The sequence below is a fragment of the Megalops cyprinoides genome, chromosome 23 (assembly GCF_013368585.1).
Source record: "Megalops cyprinoides isolate fMegCyp1 chromosome 23, fMegCyp1.pri, whole genome shotgun sequence".
In the NCBI taxonomy this organism is placed as follows: Eukaryota; Metazoa; Chordata; class Actinopteri; order Elopiformes; family Megalopidae; genus Megalops; species Megalops cyprinoides.
In genome coordinates, this window is record NC_050605.1 from 15,446,940 (window position 1) to 15,464,101 (window position 17,162).

The window sequence follows — 17,162 nt, forward strand, 5'->3', positions numbered from 1 at the left end:
CCTGTGTCACAAATTTATACAAAGTCACATTATTGCAAATATTTGGATATAACCGAGCCTTACACTAAGACCAGAGAGGTGACTTTGGATGGAAAAACGGATTTCTACTTCTGTCATTTTCGATTCAAACATACATCGCTAAAGGAATGTCAATGTAACACAAGTCTTGCACAACACCTGGAATTTATCCATTCTAATCCCAGTTTCACATCTCGGTGGTTTAGGATTATAATGGATAAATTTCATTTGTCACGGGACAAAACCTTCCAGAAAAAGCTGACGTGAAAAATATGAAAACACAAAGAGAATGCAGAGTGTCAGTCACTTGAACACGTGCGTGTCGGTCATATTTTTACACAGGTAAGCGTCAGAAACTTTACTGTGTGTCAGTCAATCGATCAAACTGTATTATTACAGCACCCTTTCCATTCAGGTCGTGATTGAGCAGTGGATGCAGTCAGATTAGATGCACGCTCTTTATTTGTTGGTTTAGTCAATGTGTATGTGGCGGTTCCTCACTGAGTCATTGGTGTCACCGGTTCTGTGGGTGCAGAGCAGACGTCATGCCATGTGCATGCTCAAGGCCACTTTCATTTCCCCCACGCAGATACAACTGCTCATCTTATAATCATCCTTTTCAAACTTCCTCCATTTAGGGTTTTTTTTTCCCCTCTTTCATCAATTGGAACTAGGTTCATACTATTTTAAACTCAGCTTAACTTTCCATCCATCCACCTGACTCTCAGGCTAAAGACAGCATACAGGACTGTTCATTTTTTAAACCAAACCAATGCAAAACCAAAGAGTAAATTCCACTCAGTGTTAAAATCAGAGAACAACCTGTGGGGGTCTTACACAGCACACTAGATCAACTTTATAATACTATTACAGCGGTGAAGAATGACAACACAGTCAAGAGGTGACAAAGGACAGGGGGGAGAGGAAGCAGTCCCCCTTACACAAGACATTTTTGGTCTAATATGAACAACACGTGGGATTAAATAGTATGAGTACATGATACAGTTGTGGTACATTTTCTCAACCATTTAAGAAGAAAAAAGTCACTTCAAAACAAAAGTTAAACACTACAGCTTAAACAGGGTAGCTGAGCTATTGTAGCACTAAAACTAAAGCACAATACTAAATCTACTGTATGCATTTAAAATGCTTGATTTTTGGTTATACCAACAGAGGTACCCCCAAAACACACAGGAAAAAAAATTGTCAGGGTTCTCCTGAGCATGTTCATGAAAATGGATCCAAACAGTCTCCAAGTCTTATTATTTATGGTCAGCAGGGCTGGGACACTGAATTTCACAGAAAGAATGGATGCACCCTTCATGCCCCCATATCAATTCTTCCAAACCTAGAGTTGGTATGTAGGAGGAAGGCTAGCTTAATAGAAAAGATGAATCTCCACGCTCTCTAATTTTACACTCAGTATTCTGTGTATCTATTGAAATGGTAGCATAATTTGGGCTAGAATATACTTCCTGTGAAACTATATCAGTGGACAATGTATATGTATAAATGAGACAAAGCAGGCAAAATAAAAATGTCAGTTTCCATAAATCTATCTTGTATCTTGTACACATACAGTTGTCAGCTAGCAAGATATCTGCAGTGTACTGTTAACCCTGAATTGCCAGATGTTATGCAGTTTGGTACTGCTCATCAGGGGTCAGGCAGTTTGGTCCAGCTCAGAGTTTTGGAAGTTTGGTACATCCCATGAGAGGTTGGGCAGTTTGGTGCTGCCCATCAGACGGGAAGTGAAAAAGGATTCGTTACCATATGTGCTGCATAAAGAGCACACATGGGACTGTCCTCACTGATTTTTCTTGGTAGTATAAATGAATAATATTTTAGACCAAGATGCATTAATAGCTTAAAAGTAGCCACAGTCCCTGCCCTATTGTCCATTCACACCAGGAGTTCAATGGCACGTGTTTCTGGCTGAGACTCAAACCAGCCTGTGCAGGTACTGGGAGTCACAGTCAAACGCCAAAGTCAAAAGTCTCTTTGTTTACTGAATACTGAATCAGAATGTAAGCATAGCAGGACACGTTTTGATCCATTTCTGCACAAACACGCACAGCCCTTGTCACAGGGTCTGTCTCTAACCGCAAAACAGGCACACACACCCACGCAGACACACACATAAACACGTACGGTTGGCTAGTGGTGCGCACACACAGGCATTGTCAGATCAGAGCACACAGGAGTCCCTACCTTCTCATAGCCAGAGAGCTGAGAGAGAAACAGAACACACATATGACAGTCACTACACAACCCGTCGCCATGACTGCAGGGTCAGCAAAGAGAGAGGACACGTTTGTGGCAGTCACTGCGGAATAGCACCCAGCTCCAGCGACCACGCACACAAACAGGAACATGGTCATGTGTCACAGGTCCGAGAAACACCACACACACACACACACACACAAACACACACACACAGACACACAAACACAGACACACAGACACACAGACACACACACGTGCACTAACACATGCAAGCACACAACAGCACTAACACGCAGGCATACAGTGAGAATGGCATGGAAAACTTCTGCCTTCTCTTTTTTTTTTGAAATAATATTGTCATCAGTCTGTCAATCTATTAAATTACTTTTAAGAGGTGATTTATTGGGGTGGAAAAAAGTCAATAAACCAGGGTAAGAGAAGGTATTTCCAAAAAGAAGAAAACACCCACAGGAACATGGTACAGGACAATGTCCTCCAGGGTTGTGAGTGAATGCCAGTCTGGAGAGGTGAACGTGAATATTAACAAGCCAGGTGGCCACACCCAGAATGCAGTGGATAGGTCAACAGAGTGGAAGGGGTGGGACTTGGTGTACCAGGGGCGGGGTGCTTGCGGGAGACCTCACCCGTCGGGATAGCGTGGCGTTGGAGCGCTCCTTCAGCTGCGGGTCGGTGGGCAGGCTGGTCCACACGATGTAGGGCGTGTCGTACTTGTCCCGCAGCTTCGGGCAGCTCTTGAAGAGGAAGTCGATGATGAAGAACTTTATCCCGGCGTACACCCCTGGCGGAAATGGGAAAACGCAAATCAGTAACAACTGACTGATCCTGGGTCAGGTGAATGTGAGCCTTCAGGAGTAATTCTAATGTAAGTGTACGGGGCAGCAGTATAGCATAGTGGTAAGGAGCAGAACTTGTAACCTAAGGGTTGCCAGTTCAATTCCTCTCTGGGGCACTGTTTCTGTACCCTTGGGCAAGGTACTTAACATAAAAACTGTAACCTATGTAAATCGCTCTGGATAAGAGCATCTGAGAAATGACAATGTAATGTAATGTAATGTAAGTGCATGCCTGTTGAGCCATGTCAATGTGTGTAACTCATATTTGTTGATGTCACACATTCCCATACATGCTCCTCTGAAATTGCTGATGCTATGAGGTAAGCAGTATCTGCGGTGATTGAGAGGTCTCACCGATTATGAAGCCCATGAGCTTGTAGGGCAGGACGCAGGAGGAGATGAAGGCCACCCACAGAGCGATGTACAGCTTCTGAGTGATCTCAGGCTGCACCCACATGAAGAGGCTGCAACACACACACACACACATACACACATATACACACACAAATGCACAGACGCGCACACACACACACACACACACACACACACATACACACACACAAACATACAGACACATATGGGTTAAAGATCTTTGGCTGCACCCACATGAACACACAGGGGTTGCCAGTGAAGTTACAAACAGATGCACACACACCCACACATGCATTCACACACAGGAGGTGCCAACATAGTCTGTCACTTCTTTATGTGCTTAAATGATCTAAAACATTGTTCACTTACTTCTTTATTTTCTCTAAGACATCTGCCATCTTACCAAAGAGGTTCTAGAAGGGAGAAACAGAACATGTGACCTGAGGTTTTTCAAACTGTTTTAGGTGTCTGACTACTGTAAGGTGATATCTCATTCTGAATCTGGTGATGATGAAGGAAATATCCTTAGGGTTACCTGTGCTTTCTGTGCAACATCAAGGACTAACTGGAATTTCTCTGAAACCGTAAGGTCTTCTTTTGGTGGTTCCTACAAAAAAGAAAGGACATTAAATGCCACAGGGACTATAAGTGACCAGCACCTCAATGGAAGGCCTGCAAAGGCTCGCACAGGAAGTCACGTGATGCAGGACGGCTCGTACCATAGGCTCGGAGACTTCAGGCACGATGCTCCACTGGATCCTCCAGCCCCTGAAATGAGAGCAGAGTCACATCATCCGCGGTGAACGCAGGAAGCAACAATTCCCAATGACTCTGAAACCCCATCTAAAATGCGAGCACGTCACATATGAATCATACGAATCGTGCACTTGTATCTCTACTACCTAGCTTGTACCTTGTCTGGCCAACTACTGAAACTTGGTCATGCAGCGCCTCTTAAATTGCTGACTCCTTATATGGGTGTTTCCTTGTGTTGTACTCTGCCTCACTTTGGATAAAAACATCTGCCAAATGAATGTAAATGTAATCAACCGATTGCCCCTCCCCTCCGAGGGCACTCATCAATAGCCCTCCCTCTGCCTAGCATCTGTCCTTTGCTCACCCCCATTGAATCAGTCATTGCCATGGACACGGTCACATGACACCCTCCCTCACACCCGCAGAGCTATTTCTGCTCTTGACCGGGGGACGTAATCTCCTCCTCCCCAGCGGGCGTACCGTTTTCACTGATTCAAAGGTCGCTTCCACACACCATCGCCAAATGAAAATCCATTTTGAACAAACCTCCCTATCCCCCCATCCCCCCACCCCACCGCCAGCCAGAGTTTTTCTGGCTAGTTTTTCATTGTAAGGACGGGGCCCAGGTCGAAGGAGTTACCTTGCAATGAGGTAGTTTAAGGACAACCTCAGAATGGCCAGGAACAGGAACAGGGGGATGGCCCACCCATGCCATGCAGCATTCATGTAGATCTGCGACAGACAGGAGAAGAAAGAGGAGAGAAAACGCAGGTCAGAGCTTGCGCTCTCCCATAATGTTACATTACATTACATTCATTTACCAGACGCTCTTACCCAGAGTGACTTCCACCACAAAACTACGGAAGTGTATCCATTCAAGATGAATGAGCAACAGTGTCAGACCAGGCTAACGACACTAACAACCTAAACTCTCATTCACAACACTCCAGACCGCCCATTACTTCTTCAGTATATGCCTTTATCTGGCTTGATTTACACTGATTTACATTATTTTTCCAATTATCCATTAGAACAGCTGGATATTTACTGAAGTAGTTCAGGTGAAGTGCAGCAGTACATGATACAGCAGCAATACAACAGAGATCTGACAATGAATTCTGAATTCTGACAATGTGTCAGAATTCAGAGCAACGCACTGAAATAGGAGGGCAAACGCGGACCAACAATCTCTCTCCCTTACATGGGACACAGGAAATATTGCTTCCAAAATACTGTATTCTACAAATACCTCTTCAAAATGTTTATATTCCTACTCTCTGATTATGAATGCCATTGTCTGGATCTGGTTATCTGTGACCCACAGAGAGGTCTGAATCCGTAGAGCAGGTGGTGAGTGATGGCCAATTACTTGATCCAATCATTCAGGAGAGATGTTACAGTTGGGCTGGGGTGGGGGGTGTGGGGTATAGGATGACTCACTATGAAGGCGATCGCTGACGTGTACACCGAGTGCCAGTTCGATAAGGCAGAAAGGTTCCTTAAGAAGTTTGTGACTGGTTTGGCACCTCGCTCTGAAAACAGAGATAAACAGACATACGACATAAGACTGTCACCTTGACAACACGATTAATCTACCATCAAACGGAAAAGAGACTTGATACCATTGAGGGCTCTCCTGCAAAGACCTTGTGATGAAAGAAAATGCCGTAAATACGGAGATAGATTAATGAAGAAAAGGAGACCGATATATTTTTACATAATCTTTGCGCTTTATATACAGCTGCCATGAATTCTCAGTGCAAAGTTTTATAATACTTACTGAGTCGTCTCATGTTTTCTGTTAACCTGGAAGAGGTGAAAGGACAACAGGCAGAGTTATGAAATGAACTGCTGCATCCTTCTGATGAACAGACAGTGGAACACAAGCAATGCTGTCAAAGACAAGAGATGTCCTGCTGACGGTGGAGGTGTGAGACCTTGCCACATTCAGCACACTCTATATTGAAAGAGCCGGCTCAGACTGACAAATAATCACTTACCCTCTTTCTCCCACTCTGAATCTCTCTCTCCACCTCCCACCCTCTCACTTCCTCCTTCCATCCCTCTCTCCAAGGTCAGAGACTTCTGCTTGGTTTCTTTAAATTAACTCCTGTCTCCACTCTCCACACATTGTGAATAGCTGTCTGGGCCTACCCATGATTCCGTGGGGCAGGGCCTGCAGAATCATTCTGCATTCATCATGCTGAAACCTCAGAAGAACCAAGGTTGTTTTTTTTTTTTTTTAAACACCACACACAGGATAGCTCTGACCCTGCTGCCATGTGGCCACCCAGCCACCAGGGGTCAGGCATGTCACTGGAAAGCACATTTCCACGTTTCTAACTGTGCCTACACTTCAGCAATGTGAACAGAGCAATGTGCTCTCACTTGTAATGCATTAAGGGGAGCCAGACAGCTAGTGCCCGAGAAACTTCTGGGAGCCCACATGACTGGTTTCCTCGGCTAAGTTAAGACCTGCCAATCTGGCACGTCACCGGCGGCGGCATTGATGGGCAGCACCAATAAACGCAGTTTACTGCCTGACTCAAAGCTCATTAAAGACTGAGCACATTTACACCCCTCTCTACATTAGAGTGTAATATATAGGGACTGGTTGTTGTTCAAGCCAGTCAATGAGCCATCGCCCGTGTTCCACAGCAAAAAAAACTTATACACATAGATTTGAGTGTTATGATATGTATCCTGCATTGGCATGTATGGGTGAGCATTCCCAACCATGCCCATAGCCTAATTGCTCTGCTCTAGCTCTGTATAACCTCTGCATTACATTAGATTAGCCAGTTAGCAGCCACTCTTATTCAGAGCTACTAACATAGGTTACAATTTTATCCATTTATTCAGCTGGATATTTACTGAGGTGATTGTGGGTTAAGTGCCTTGCCCAAGGGTAGAGCAGCAGGGCTCCGGCAGGGAATCCAACCAGCAACCTTTTGCTTATGAGCCCTGCTGCTTACCACTATGCCACACTGCTTCCCTCTAACTGCTATGAGGCAGACACAGCATACAGATATTGTTCTGATTGGTGGTGTCTCCCAGAGGGTGGGGTAAACACTACATAGCAGTTTACAACCTGTATGTATTCGCAACTAATAAAGACATTTTCACATTTAAAGGAGGCTCCTGATATGAACTGCTTTTGCAACAGTAGAGGGAGGTTGTGCGGATGCAGGCCTCATCTTGACGATAACGGACTCATTTTCAATACACCTGACATAAGCCTTAACAGTCAGTAGAACGTTTTTAGAATTCAGGTCCAATGGTTACGCTCTCTTACCTTTTAGCACTTAGCGGTTCCTCAGTCTCCACCGTGTTCTCCTCAGGCTGGAAGCGGAAGTCCTCTATGTAAACCCCGAACTTGTCATACAGCCACTTCTGCATGCGAGAACACAGCGTCTCACGCTGTTTTTCTGCCATCGAAACGGAGGTCGATGTTAATACAGTGCGGTAACATCCTCCATTAAGTGTCAGTGTGTGACTCACACCCAATATTCGAAACCCATTAACCCAATTTACTTTACAGAGCTTGCTGCTGTTGCTCCTCCACTTCCTTTGTCTGAAGGAAAATGTACTACATGTCTGTTCTGGCACAGGAAGTTCTGAACTTTAACACAAGGGGCTGTCTGCCCTACATTTACTTGATCTGCAAATTTTGACCCACTTCCAAAAAAAAAGGGGCAAAAACAAAAGCTAGATAGATTCGTTAGATTGATGTTTCCATGAAAGTAGTCATTACTGCTCCTCATTCACAGATCCACACTCCTTCCTACGTCCTATGTACTTCCAATCCAGCTCCCTGTCAGCTCTCATCCTCAACATGCTCTTCCTGCCCTTTTCCAAATAATAACCAATATCACACAGCGAGATGCCTGTTCGTCTCTAGAGACAGCCGCTGGGATCTGAATATGCCACTTCAAAATCACATCCTAGTTCTGCTATCCTCCGGGACGCAAAGGTGACTTGCGGGCCACAAGTGTTATGACAAGTAATTTGTTCATTCAAAAACACTTATTAAAAGAGTGTTAAAGCCCTCTCGGATGGTTTAACTGAGGACACTGGAGACCAGCAGTGAGGCCTGCTGTGACTCTTCATGGCCGTGCAAAATAAAGTGGAAATAACAAAAAAAAAAGACATAAATTTATGACACATTCAATATCACTCCTGTCGCTCTCCCATAATGCAGTTCCATGCAGACCTGCTTCATGTTTTAGAACAGGAAGCTCCCGCTGCACACCCCACTCCCTGCCCTCCCCCACAGCAGACATCAACACAGGTGCCATCGGTCGAACACCCCCCCTTATCCCAAGTGTCAATGCGACGCTTAGATATGCTAACATATTCATCATATTCGACTCCTACATGGTGCTCTTTTCCCTCCAGCTCAGCACTCACTGGGAGTCTCTGAGGCCCCCTGTATCTCTGTGGATGTGAATTATTTTGATTCACCCGAATATCATGGTCTCTCCAACCCTCTCTGACACTTTCCCATTCTAATACTCTCCCAGCCTCTCTGGCTCTCTCCCTTTCTGTATAATACTCTCCCAACCTCTCTGACTCTCCTATTCTGTCTCATACTCTCCCAGCCTCTCTGACTCTCTCCCATTCTGCCTAATTCTCTCCCAGTCTCTCTGACTCTCTCTCATTCTAATACTCTCCCAGCCTCTCTGGCTCTCTCCCTTTCTGTATAATGCTCTCTCAGTCTCTCTGACTCTCTCTCATTCTAATACTCTCCCAGTCTCTCCGACTCTGTCCCAATCTACTACACTCCCAGCCTACGGGTTACAGTTATCATTGCGGTTCCCCTTCCCCTGTCTAGCTTCATTGCCTCTATGATAATGCCCCAGTTTGCCCGTGGCAGGAGAAGGAAAACAGCAGGTACCCAAGACAGCACAGCAGGGGTTGTGGGTGGGAAAATGTCACCCTGATACGGGCCCAACTAAAATGGGAGCCGCTGAGGCAGAAAAAACAAGCAATGGAGCTCTCTGGAAACAGCTGCATTTGACACAGGTACATACACTTATGTATTATATACAGTATTTAATGGGAACATGAATTAGATTTATTCTTTGAAAAAGGAAACATGGCAAACATGTACTTGGAAATTACACCCAGGAAAAGCATTTGGTTAAACGCAATGCCTACACACCAAGAAAAAGCAGAGTGGTAAAAGCTTGATATGCCCAATTCAGCCCAATGCCCAAACACCTTCACTGGGCTGAAGAGTTTCTCTTTGACAGGAAGTGAGGATGGCATTTCTTGGCTCCTACCTGTCCCATTTGCAGCAGGCGGCTGTGGTTTAGGAGGAGGCTGGGGTGGCGAGTCCTCCAGTCTGTAGCAGAGAGAATAAAGACGGCACATGTGAGACCTGCAACCTCTCTCAAAATCCCCACCCTCTGGGTCTCTCCATCAGCAAAGGACAGCCTCAAATCATCACAGGATGTCCCACTTGAAGCACAAACCTATATAAACAGAGATTTGGCTCCTTAAAAAGCTTTAGCCAGTTTTTGGGAAGAGATGGCCCCTGGGACCAATACTGAGACAATCAACCATGGGATATTCTTTTCAACTCTACGTGTCAGATCAGTTGTGCTTCAATGGCTGAACAAAACAAAGCAATCCTACCACACACAACTATACATACAAGCACAGTGTCATAAAATAGCACAAACACACACTGGCACTGATATATGGAAGATTAACATATTAAAAAAAGTTACAACTGATCAATGATCATATTAAATTAAGATTATATACACAAGTTACCATAACGCTATATGAGACTGAGCTTTTGAGAACCTCCCACCCTCCCCTTTCCCTTGGGCTGTAATATGTGGTTACTTATTTGGCCATTTGTGGTACTGTGAGGGTCTGTCTACCCATGACTGACATCTCTCCTGCCTCAGTCATGTCTGAAATGAGGGAGGATCTATCTTGCCATTTCTCCTCCTCTCTACACCAGGGCCAGTATCACACTGCTATCCTCTTTCACCGTGGGCAAACAATGTCAGCCATAGTCAGCCACCAAAGGCACCAAAGAGGTTCAACACAGCCTGTTAGTCAACTGTGATTGTGTTTATATTTCAAATATTTATAAAATAATGTGTCGTCTACCACACAAATTATACACAGAAGATCCGGGCGTGACTTTTTTTTGTGTGACAGTGGGAGTGTCTCGCCCCTGGGGCTCTGACACATAGTGCCCCCATAACAGCACAGATGGCAGGCTTGTCACCGGGCCACAAGGGCTGCTCCTTGAGAAATTCCCATTCTCCGCCAACCAGCGCGTGGGCGGGCGGGTGTGTCTATTTTTAACCCTCCCTGAGTGATACCCCTCCTGCAGCGCCGCGAGCCATCCCTTGGAGTCACGTGACCGGCTTTGATCGGGGGGATAGCATTTACACAGGAAGAAGCCGGCAGGCAGTCAGGAACACGAGGTCCATAGACTACCCCGGGTGCGATATTGACCGAACCGGATGGCGTCAGAGTCCTGCCCTCACCTCGTTTTGAGCACTTCGTTCATTTTCTGTTCCAGGTCTATTCGTTTCGACCTTTCTCTTTCCAGCTCCTGTTTCAGCGTTTCGATATTCGTTTCCTCTCGCAGTTTTCTCAACTCTTCCTCTGAAAGAGACACAAGGACAAAGCACAAGATCATTTTAGATCACCTGGAATGCGAGGTTCCCTTTCAGAAATACCTTCCCCCCCCCCCCAAAGAATTCTTTGTAGATACTTCCTCAAATCATTCTGAAGGTTTGAACTATATAAGGGAGCCTTTGTTTCGTCTGCAATGATTTCTCATTTATTTTTAGGGTTTTAACACAATACTAACTGTGTGGTGTAGAATGTTCACTCTGCCTCCGTTCAGCCCAAGGACAACACCATGAATAATGAGATGAAAAATCCCTATTTCACACAAGGGAACTGACATCATTCAATGACTTCATTCGGTTAGACAGTGCAAATGAGAGTTAATACACAAACACGGAAAACCTTGTAATAACAGGGGTTGTATCAGTGAAATGGATATACCCCTGGTTCCACGCACATAAGAAATATATATTTCATTTATTATTTTGTTATATATATATACATATATATGTATACACACACACACACACACACACACATTTATTTTCCACCTCAATGTCTCCTGTTGAATACAGAAAGGCTATTGGGAAGTCAACCCCTCAGCCTCCTCCACTGTATCCCACAGACTGACAACTGAGCGCTTTATAAAAGTAGTTTATTAACCACACAAATGGGGTCTGCTGATTGAAGGTAATGATTCCACAGGTTTTGTGGGCAAACAGAAACAACAGCTACGCTGCGCTGAGACTCCGTTCCCCTGATCAGGAAGCACTCAGAGCTCACTCTGCTCCCTCCAAGGCCCCCGCGGTCCTTTGGCAGCCGCACAATTCCGCCGGTCAGGTGATGTCAGGTGGGCCCTCGGCCAATGACAGGAGAGCGATCGTTTGTCCGCACCTTTTGTTCCTCTCACAGAGTCGTTAATATTTGAAGGCCGGTGCTGCCTCTTCTGGGCCGCGGACAAAGACGGTGCGGGAAAAGTGAGCCCTCCTTCTGGGGTGACCCCCCCCCCCCCACCCCCGCCCCCACCCAGGACGAGAGATTCATTACTGAAGTGTTTTATCAGACATCGCTCGGTATCGGTGACACCTGCATTAAATGACCTTGGACATCGCCGACGGTGTTTCGTGTAATTACTGGAGAGGTTCTAGGAACATTCCACAGCCCCCGGGCAGCTCTAAATCTGTCAGAGAGAGGTTTCCACAGCGGTCTTCGCTCAAATCCGAGGAGGATCCAGAGCGGCCACAATAAGCCTTTGTTTTGGGTTTTAATCTCACTGTCATTTACGCAGATCTCTCCCTCTCAGAGGTATCCCAGAGTCCACCGCTATCCATTCATTAGCAAGCAGCCGTGGCATTCCGACACACGGTTCAAACCGATATCAAATACGACAGGGCCTTCAACCAAATAACAGTCTGCAATGTTTCCCTGTGAGTCACAGGGGTGAAGCATGGAGCTTGATGCCGCTGTGACCCTGCTACCCCCTGGCTCATAATCAAACGCTGAGATTATGCTTTGAAAGAGGAATAGCTGGTGTAACCTGACCGTGTGTTGTGTGGAAGTATATTAAAGCAAACAAACAAACCCAAAATCTGGCCTGATGCAGACCTCCCAAACCAAGATAGCCACAGTGAACTCACCGACTCCTGAGCTCTCCTCTGGCACAAGCTCTGTCTTCTTGGTTCCAGCTGCCACTGGAGTTAAATTAGTTTTTTGTTTCGTTTTTTTTTAACGATGATAGCACAGAGACAATAGTCCATCTTCGGACTTCAGGGAACTGACGGGGAACAGGTGATTCCAAAAATAGTCTTACGTGTCCCAGTGAAACAAATGGCATATCAAAACAACCAAGTGCTACAGCTGTTGAAGGCCAACAACAAAAACTGTGTACTGGTGTCCCGGCAGAGACGAACAGCGCTTGCAAATGACTGAGATTGTTGTAAGCTCCACACAAATGCTGTCCACTGGTCTTCCCAATCAAACAGCATTCAAAAAGCAGTCACCAACGTCTCCTTTCACTTCAGTTCAAGACTACCGTGTATTCGTTCGTAGTTTTTGTCTCCTCTTCTCCCAGACAGCAGTTCCCTTTTTGATGCACGCCTGGAAGGTAGGCTGCCTCTAGCTGTGTGGTGATGTCAGCAGAACATGCCAGATGAAAGCAACAAAACAAAAAAGCGTGCACGTGATGTGTCTGTAACCCATCCAGAATGGTGGGAAAAATCGATCGGCTGAATTAATGTGGAAAACACACCTCATTCCATGTCCCTGAGCCACAGCACAGGAAGTAATATTAAATAATTGATGATCACGCATCCAAATGATGAACAGTTATCACCCTTTCAACTGGACATTCCCACAACACTGGGCTCTCTTATACAACCGGGGAGAGTACGGGAACCAGCACAGGCCACGTCAAACGTGACGACAGCGCGGCTCATTCGGGCTCCGGAATTTCCAAACAGATCCGTTTTCTGAGAATGGAGCTCTCCGCGGGAACAGGAAACTCCCCCGGGCTGAAGTGCCAGCAAGGTAGGGAAGATTTCTGCCTTGACTGTGGGGCCGTAACTGAGCAGCAGCCAAAAACAGCAAATGCACTCTGAGGGCATTGTGAACCTTTCTGAACAGGCTGGTTCTTACAGCGTTTAGAGAGCACATCACAGTGTCTTCTGCAGACGCCATGGCGCTATGACAATGAAGAACTGGTGCCCTGGAGGACTAACTCAGAGACAGACACACACACACACACACACACACACACACACACCTATTTCTTTCTCTCTCTCTCATGGACAATTGACATAAATATGGCCTCATCACAGTGCAGCAGGCAAAAAGCTACCAATTATTATTCATAATTTAATTCTAACCGGTAGACCCCCCTGTGTAAACATTGATTTCTATAAAAATTTTAATTTAATTCCTACATATATTGCATGCGCAGTGATTTCAGTCACTAAATGTTGAAGATTAATGCGTGAATGTAGGTAAACAGATATGTTTGTTTGCATCTCGTAAATCTCAATACAATTTTAGCCTAGCAGTCTACCTGAGAATACGCTTCACACGCAGTACAAATGGAAACTTAGTCATGCCAATAAAGCCTTTTACATGAGCAGAATTTACATAAGTAGAGGGAGAGAGATGTCACAATGGTGTGAATATGAATCAGAATGACGTATCAAATATACACAGGCCACATTAAACAGCACAAGCAACTCCTGCACATGAAAAGCTAATAAATGGCTGAAAAGAATAATAAAAGTTAGGAGGCAACTGACCAAAACTAATTCTGGGAGTTATATAAAAACAGCAATTAACAACACCCAAAAAAATTAAGCATCTACTGCCAACTACTCTGAAAATATTAAAGATCTTAACCCAGATCAGGTGACAATGACAAAAATTAATCTGAGCAGAAAACTGTAAAAGACTATCAAGACTAATCAAAATATAATTGACTTTCAAAGTTTATTGAGGACAACAGAAACCAAATTCAGGAAAGTGAGTGGGCGTGACAACATTAGCGACAAGATGCTAAAACACCTCATCCCTGAGCTACCGGAGGCAGTGCTAAAGCGCTTCAACCTCAAATTACAAGCCAGATGTTTCCCCGAGATACAGCAGCAAGCACCAATAAACCTATTCATAAAGATGGAAACAAATTTGATCCAAATAATTACTGAGGCAGTCAGCTGGGGAGTTGCTCTGCAGTATTAATAATGGCCGAATACTGGCCTTCCTTACTGGACCCAGCCTCTGGGTGAAACGCTAGACCTGCTTTCCACCAAAACACTGCGCTTTAAAAAAAAACCTTACATCCTACACCATCTAATAAAAGAAAACACCAAAATGAAGGAAAGACGAAAGAAGGAAAAAATACTTCCCTGCTTTGAGAACTTTCAAATCTCATTTGATTCCATTGGGCATAGACAATTATTACCTGGTGTACAGGTTAAGACATACTAAAAATTAAACTACCACAAAAAATTGATGGGCTCAGAAAAGACCAGTTCTTTAAACATGGGTGCAGAATCAGACAGGACCTCAACATGAGTCAACACTGTTATACAATATAAACTACATACACACACACTAATGCTTGAACAATATGCAGGCCCTAGTCTTAATTTACGCAATACTTAAACGAATAAGTTCTTCTGCAGTGCAAGGGTCTCAGCTGTTGCACAGTCTTGCCTGGTTACATATTCAGCTACACTTTCATAAGATATTAATATTCTGTACGTGTTTGTATATATAAATACAGTTACAAATTAATTATAGTACAAACATTCAAAGTTGTGACATACATGGCATGACCACTGGGGTGGACAGAGAACAGCAAGATGTATGCATGTCCAGGTTTCAGAGAGGAGTAATCACTCTCAAAAACAGAAGGGAGACATAGACGAAGAGAGAGAGGAAGACAGAAACGCAGAATTATCCTCATCATTTACTGGCTGGAGGTTTAAAGATCTTGGTGGCCCCCCCCCCCCCCCCCGCCCCCCACCCCAGTGAGACCCATTTATAATTTACAGGATCTGCGTTTTCTAAACCATCTTCTAATTAGAGGATGTACAGAGGGAGACAGGCAGCATCAGATAAATATTCCAGGAGACAATCTCATTTAGCTTCCACCTGTTACAGGTTATGCAATATTAATATCCACAGAGCACACATGCGCATGCACATTACAGCCATCATTATGTGGATGTATAAATCCTTCTGCCAGGAGGTCTGCCACCGCGGTCTCCTTATGTTCTGTGTACTAGGTAAAAAAAAACATGACTGTTCTTGGGAAGTAGGATCTATCAGTGTCGGAGGGCCTCAACAACACCTATACCTGCTTATTGTCCATTTGTTGTGAGGGCACACTCCCCCAGGCAAAGCCAACAGTCTCCATCTTTCATGTGACATTCACACAGCTGGGTCCTTTGCAGGGCCCATTCATGTAAAGGCAAGGTTCATGAGTCCATAATAACCAAGCCGCTCCTAAACGGACTCGGTCACCCACAAGCTGCATGGGACCGGCAGTCCTGTAGGATGGCTCAGCCCAGCTCAGCCTGGCAAAAACCAGCAGGCGTTCGGTGGATCCCATCTCAGGCTCAGAGGGATAACTCTGTACAGCATGCACTCTCAGACACGAGAACCTCGCAGCACATGCTGACAGGGGGAAAGGTCACTCCAGCAGACCACAGGAGATTACTGCTTCACTTCCCCAGAACGACAGTTTTCCCCAACTGTGCGCTTTCTACTGGGTGAGAGGGTGAGAGCTGTATTTAGGGTCATTGAACCACCCACAAAAACAAAGGCTGCATTCTTATGTGGTCTGACCACCACAGGGGACCAAGGCCAATGTGATCCAAAACAGTGACCAGCAGTTATTCAACACGCCCTTTGCACAGGGTCCATTCACATCATTAAATCTTGACATCCGTCATTACAAAATTTTTCAGACATCAGTATTTTCCCTAGATGAAATCTGTAATAACACTGCTAACACAAAAGATACCCATGAAAAACATGCAGCCATAGATGAAGTGTGGTATATTTGGCAACCTGGTAGTCACTGTAGCAACCAGTGTAGCGGCAGTGCATTTGGCAGAAGTAGGAGTGTTTATGGAAGTGAAAAAAGACATTAAGTTTCCAAATAAGCAGTCCAGTCTCCTGCAGTTATGCACCTGAAGACTCAGACTTCACTCGCTGATAGGGAGATGGACTTTTCATTTTCATTTGATCCACGCTCTGCTCTTTTGTACACTCACCAGCTAGCAAGCCGGCTATGCCACATAGGAAAAACACAGGAAAAGAGCACTGACGTTTTTCTAAAGGTATAGGCCAAGTGACACATGAGGATATTAAAATATGCTGAGTTGGACTGTTTACCCAAAGACTGGGTGGGAAAGGAGCAGACATCTGCCATCCTTCTGCAGCTCAATGTTCTTCAAGGTAATGTGAGGAAACAGGCCATTTTTTAGACAGCCCTGTTTCAGCTGGGTCCATTAACCTACAGGTCAGCATGGGTAGTGCAGTCAAAAGATCTGTAATACCCCCAACTCATTTCTAACATGGGCCGACAAACACATAGACACATTCTTGAAGCAGTACAACAAATGAGAATGGTATTTTTTTCCAGTTTATACCCCAGGTACAGAACAAAGGTTAGGAGAAGTTTGCCATGTTTGCTCAGACTCGGTGGAAGAAAGCTCTACGTCATGCTTGTGTTAGGAGCTCTGTGCAACTCATTGCCCCATGGTAGGCTAACAGTGGACAAGAGCACACCTTTGTCAATAACTCAAGCTAAAGGGCACCTTCCGAATGCTGGTGCCTGAGGAATTA

General features: G+C 45.0%; 1 protein-coding gene across 1 annotated transcript in view; it reads right to left on the minus strand.

Moving 5' to 3' along the window:
* LOC118770329 (GRAM domain-containing protein 4-like) overlaps window positions 1–17,162 on the minus strand; it is a 47,546-nt gene that overhangs the window by 1,888 nt on the left and 28,496 nt on the right. Inside the window, exons 4-14 of the mRNA XM_036517933.1 lie at window positions 10,742–10,862; window positions 9,512–9,573; window positions 7,522–7,654; window positions 6,007–6,032; window positions 5,667–5,758; window positions 4,867–4,958; window positions 4,190–4,238; window positions 4,006–4,077; window positions 3,840–3,883; window positions 3,453–3,562; window positions 2,889–3,043 (exon numbers count right to left, since the gene is read on the minus strand). Of these exons, the coding sequence (XP_036373826.1) occupies window positions 2,889–3,043; window positions 3,453–3,562; window positions 3,840–3,883; window positions 4,006–4,077; window positions 4,190–4,238; window positions 4,867–4,958; window positions 5,667–5,758; window positions 6,007–6,032; window positions 7,522–7,654; window positions 9,512–9,573; window positions 10,742–10,862 (956 nt within the window). The remainder of the gene's footprint in view (window positions 1–2,888; window positions 3,044–3,452; window positions 3,563–3,839; window positions 3,884–4,005; window positions 4,078–4,189; window positions 4,239–4,866; window positions 4,959–5,666; window positions 5,759–6,006; window positions 6,033–7,521; window positions 7,655–9,511; window positions 9,574–10,741; window positions 10,863–17,162) is intronic.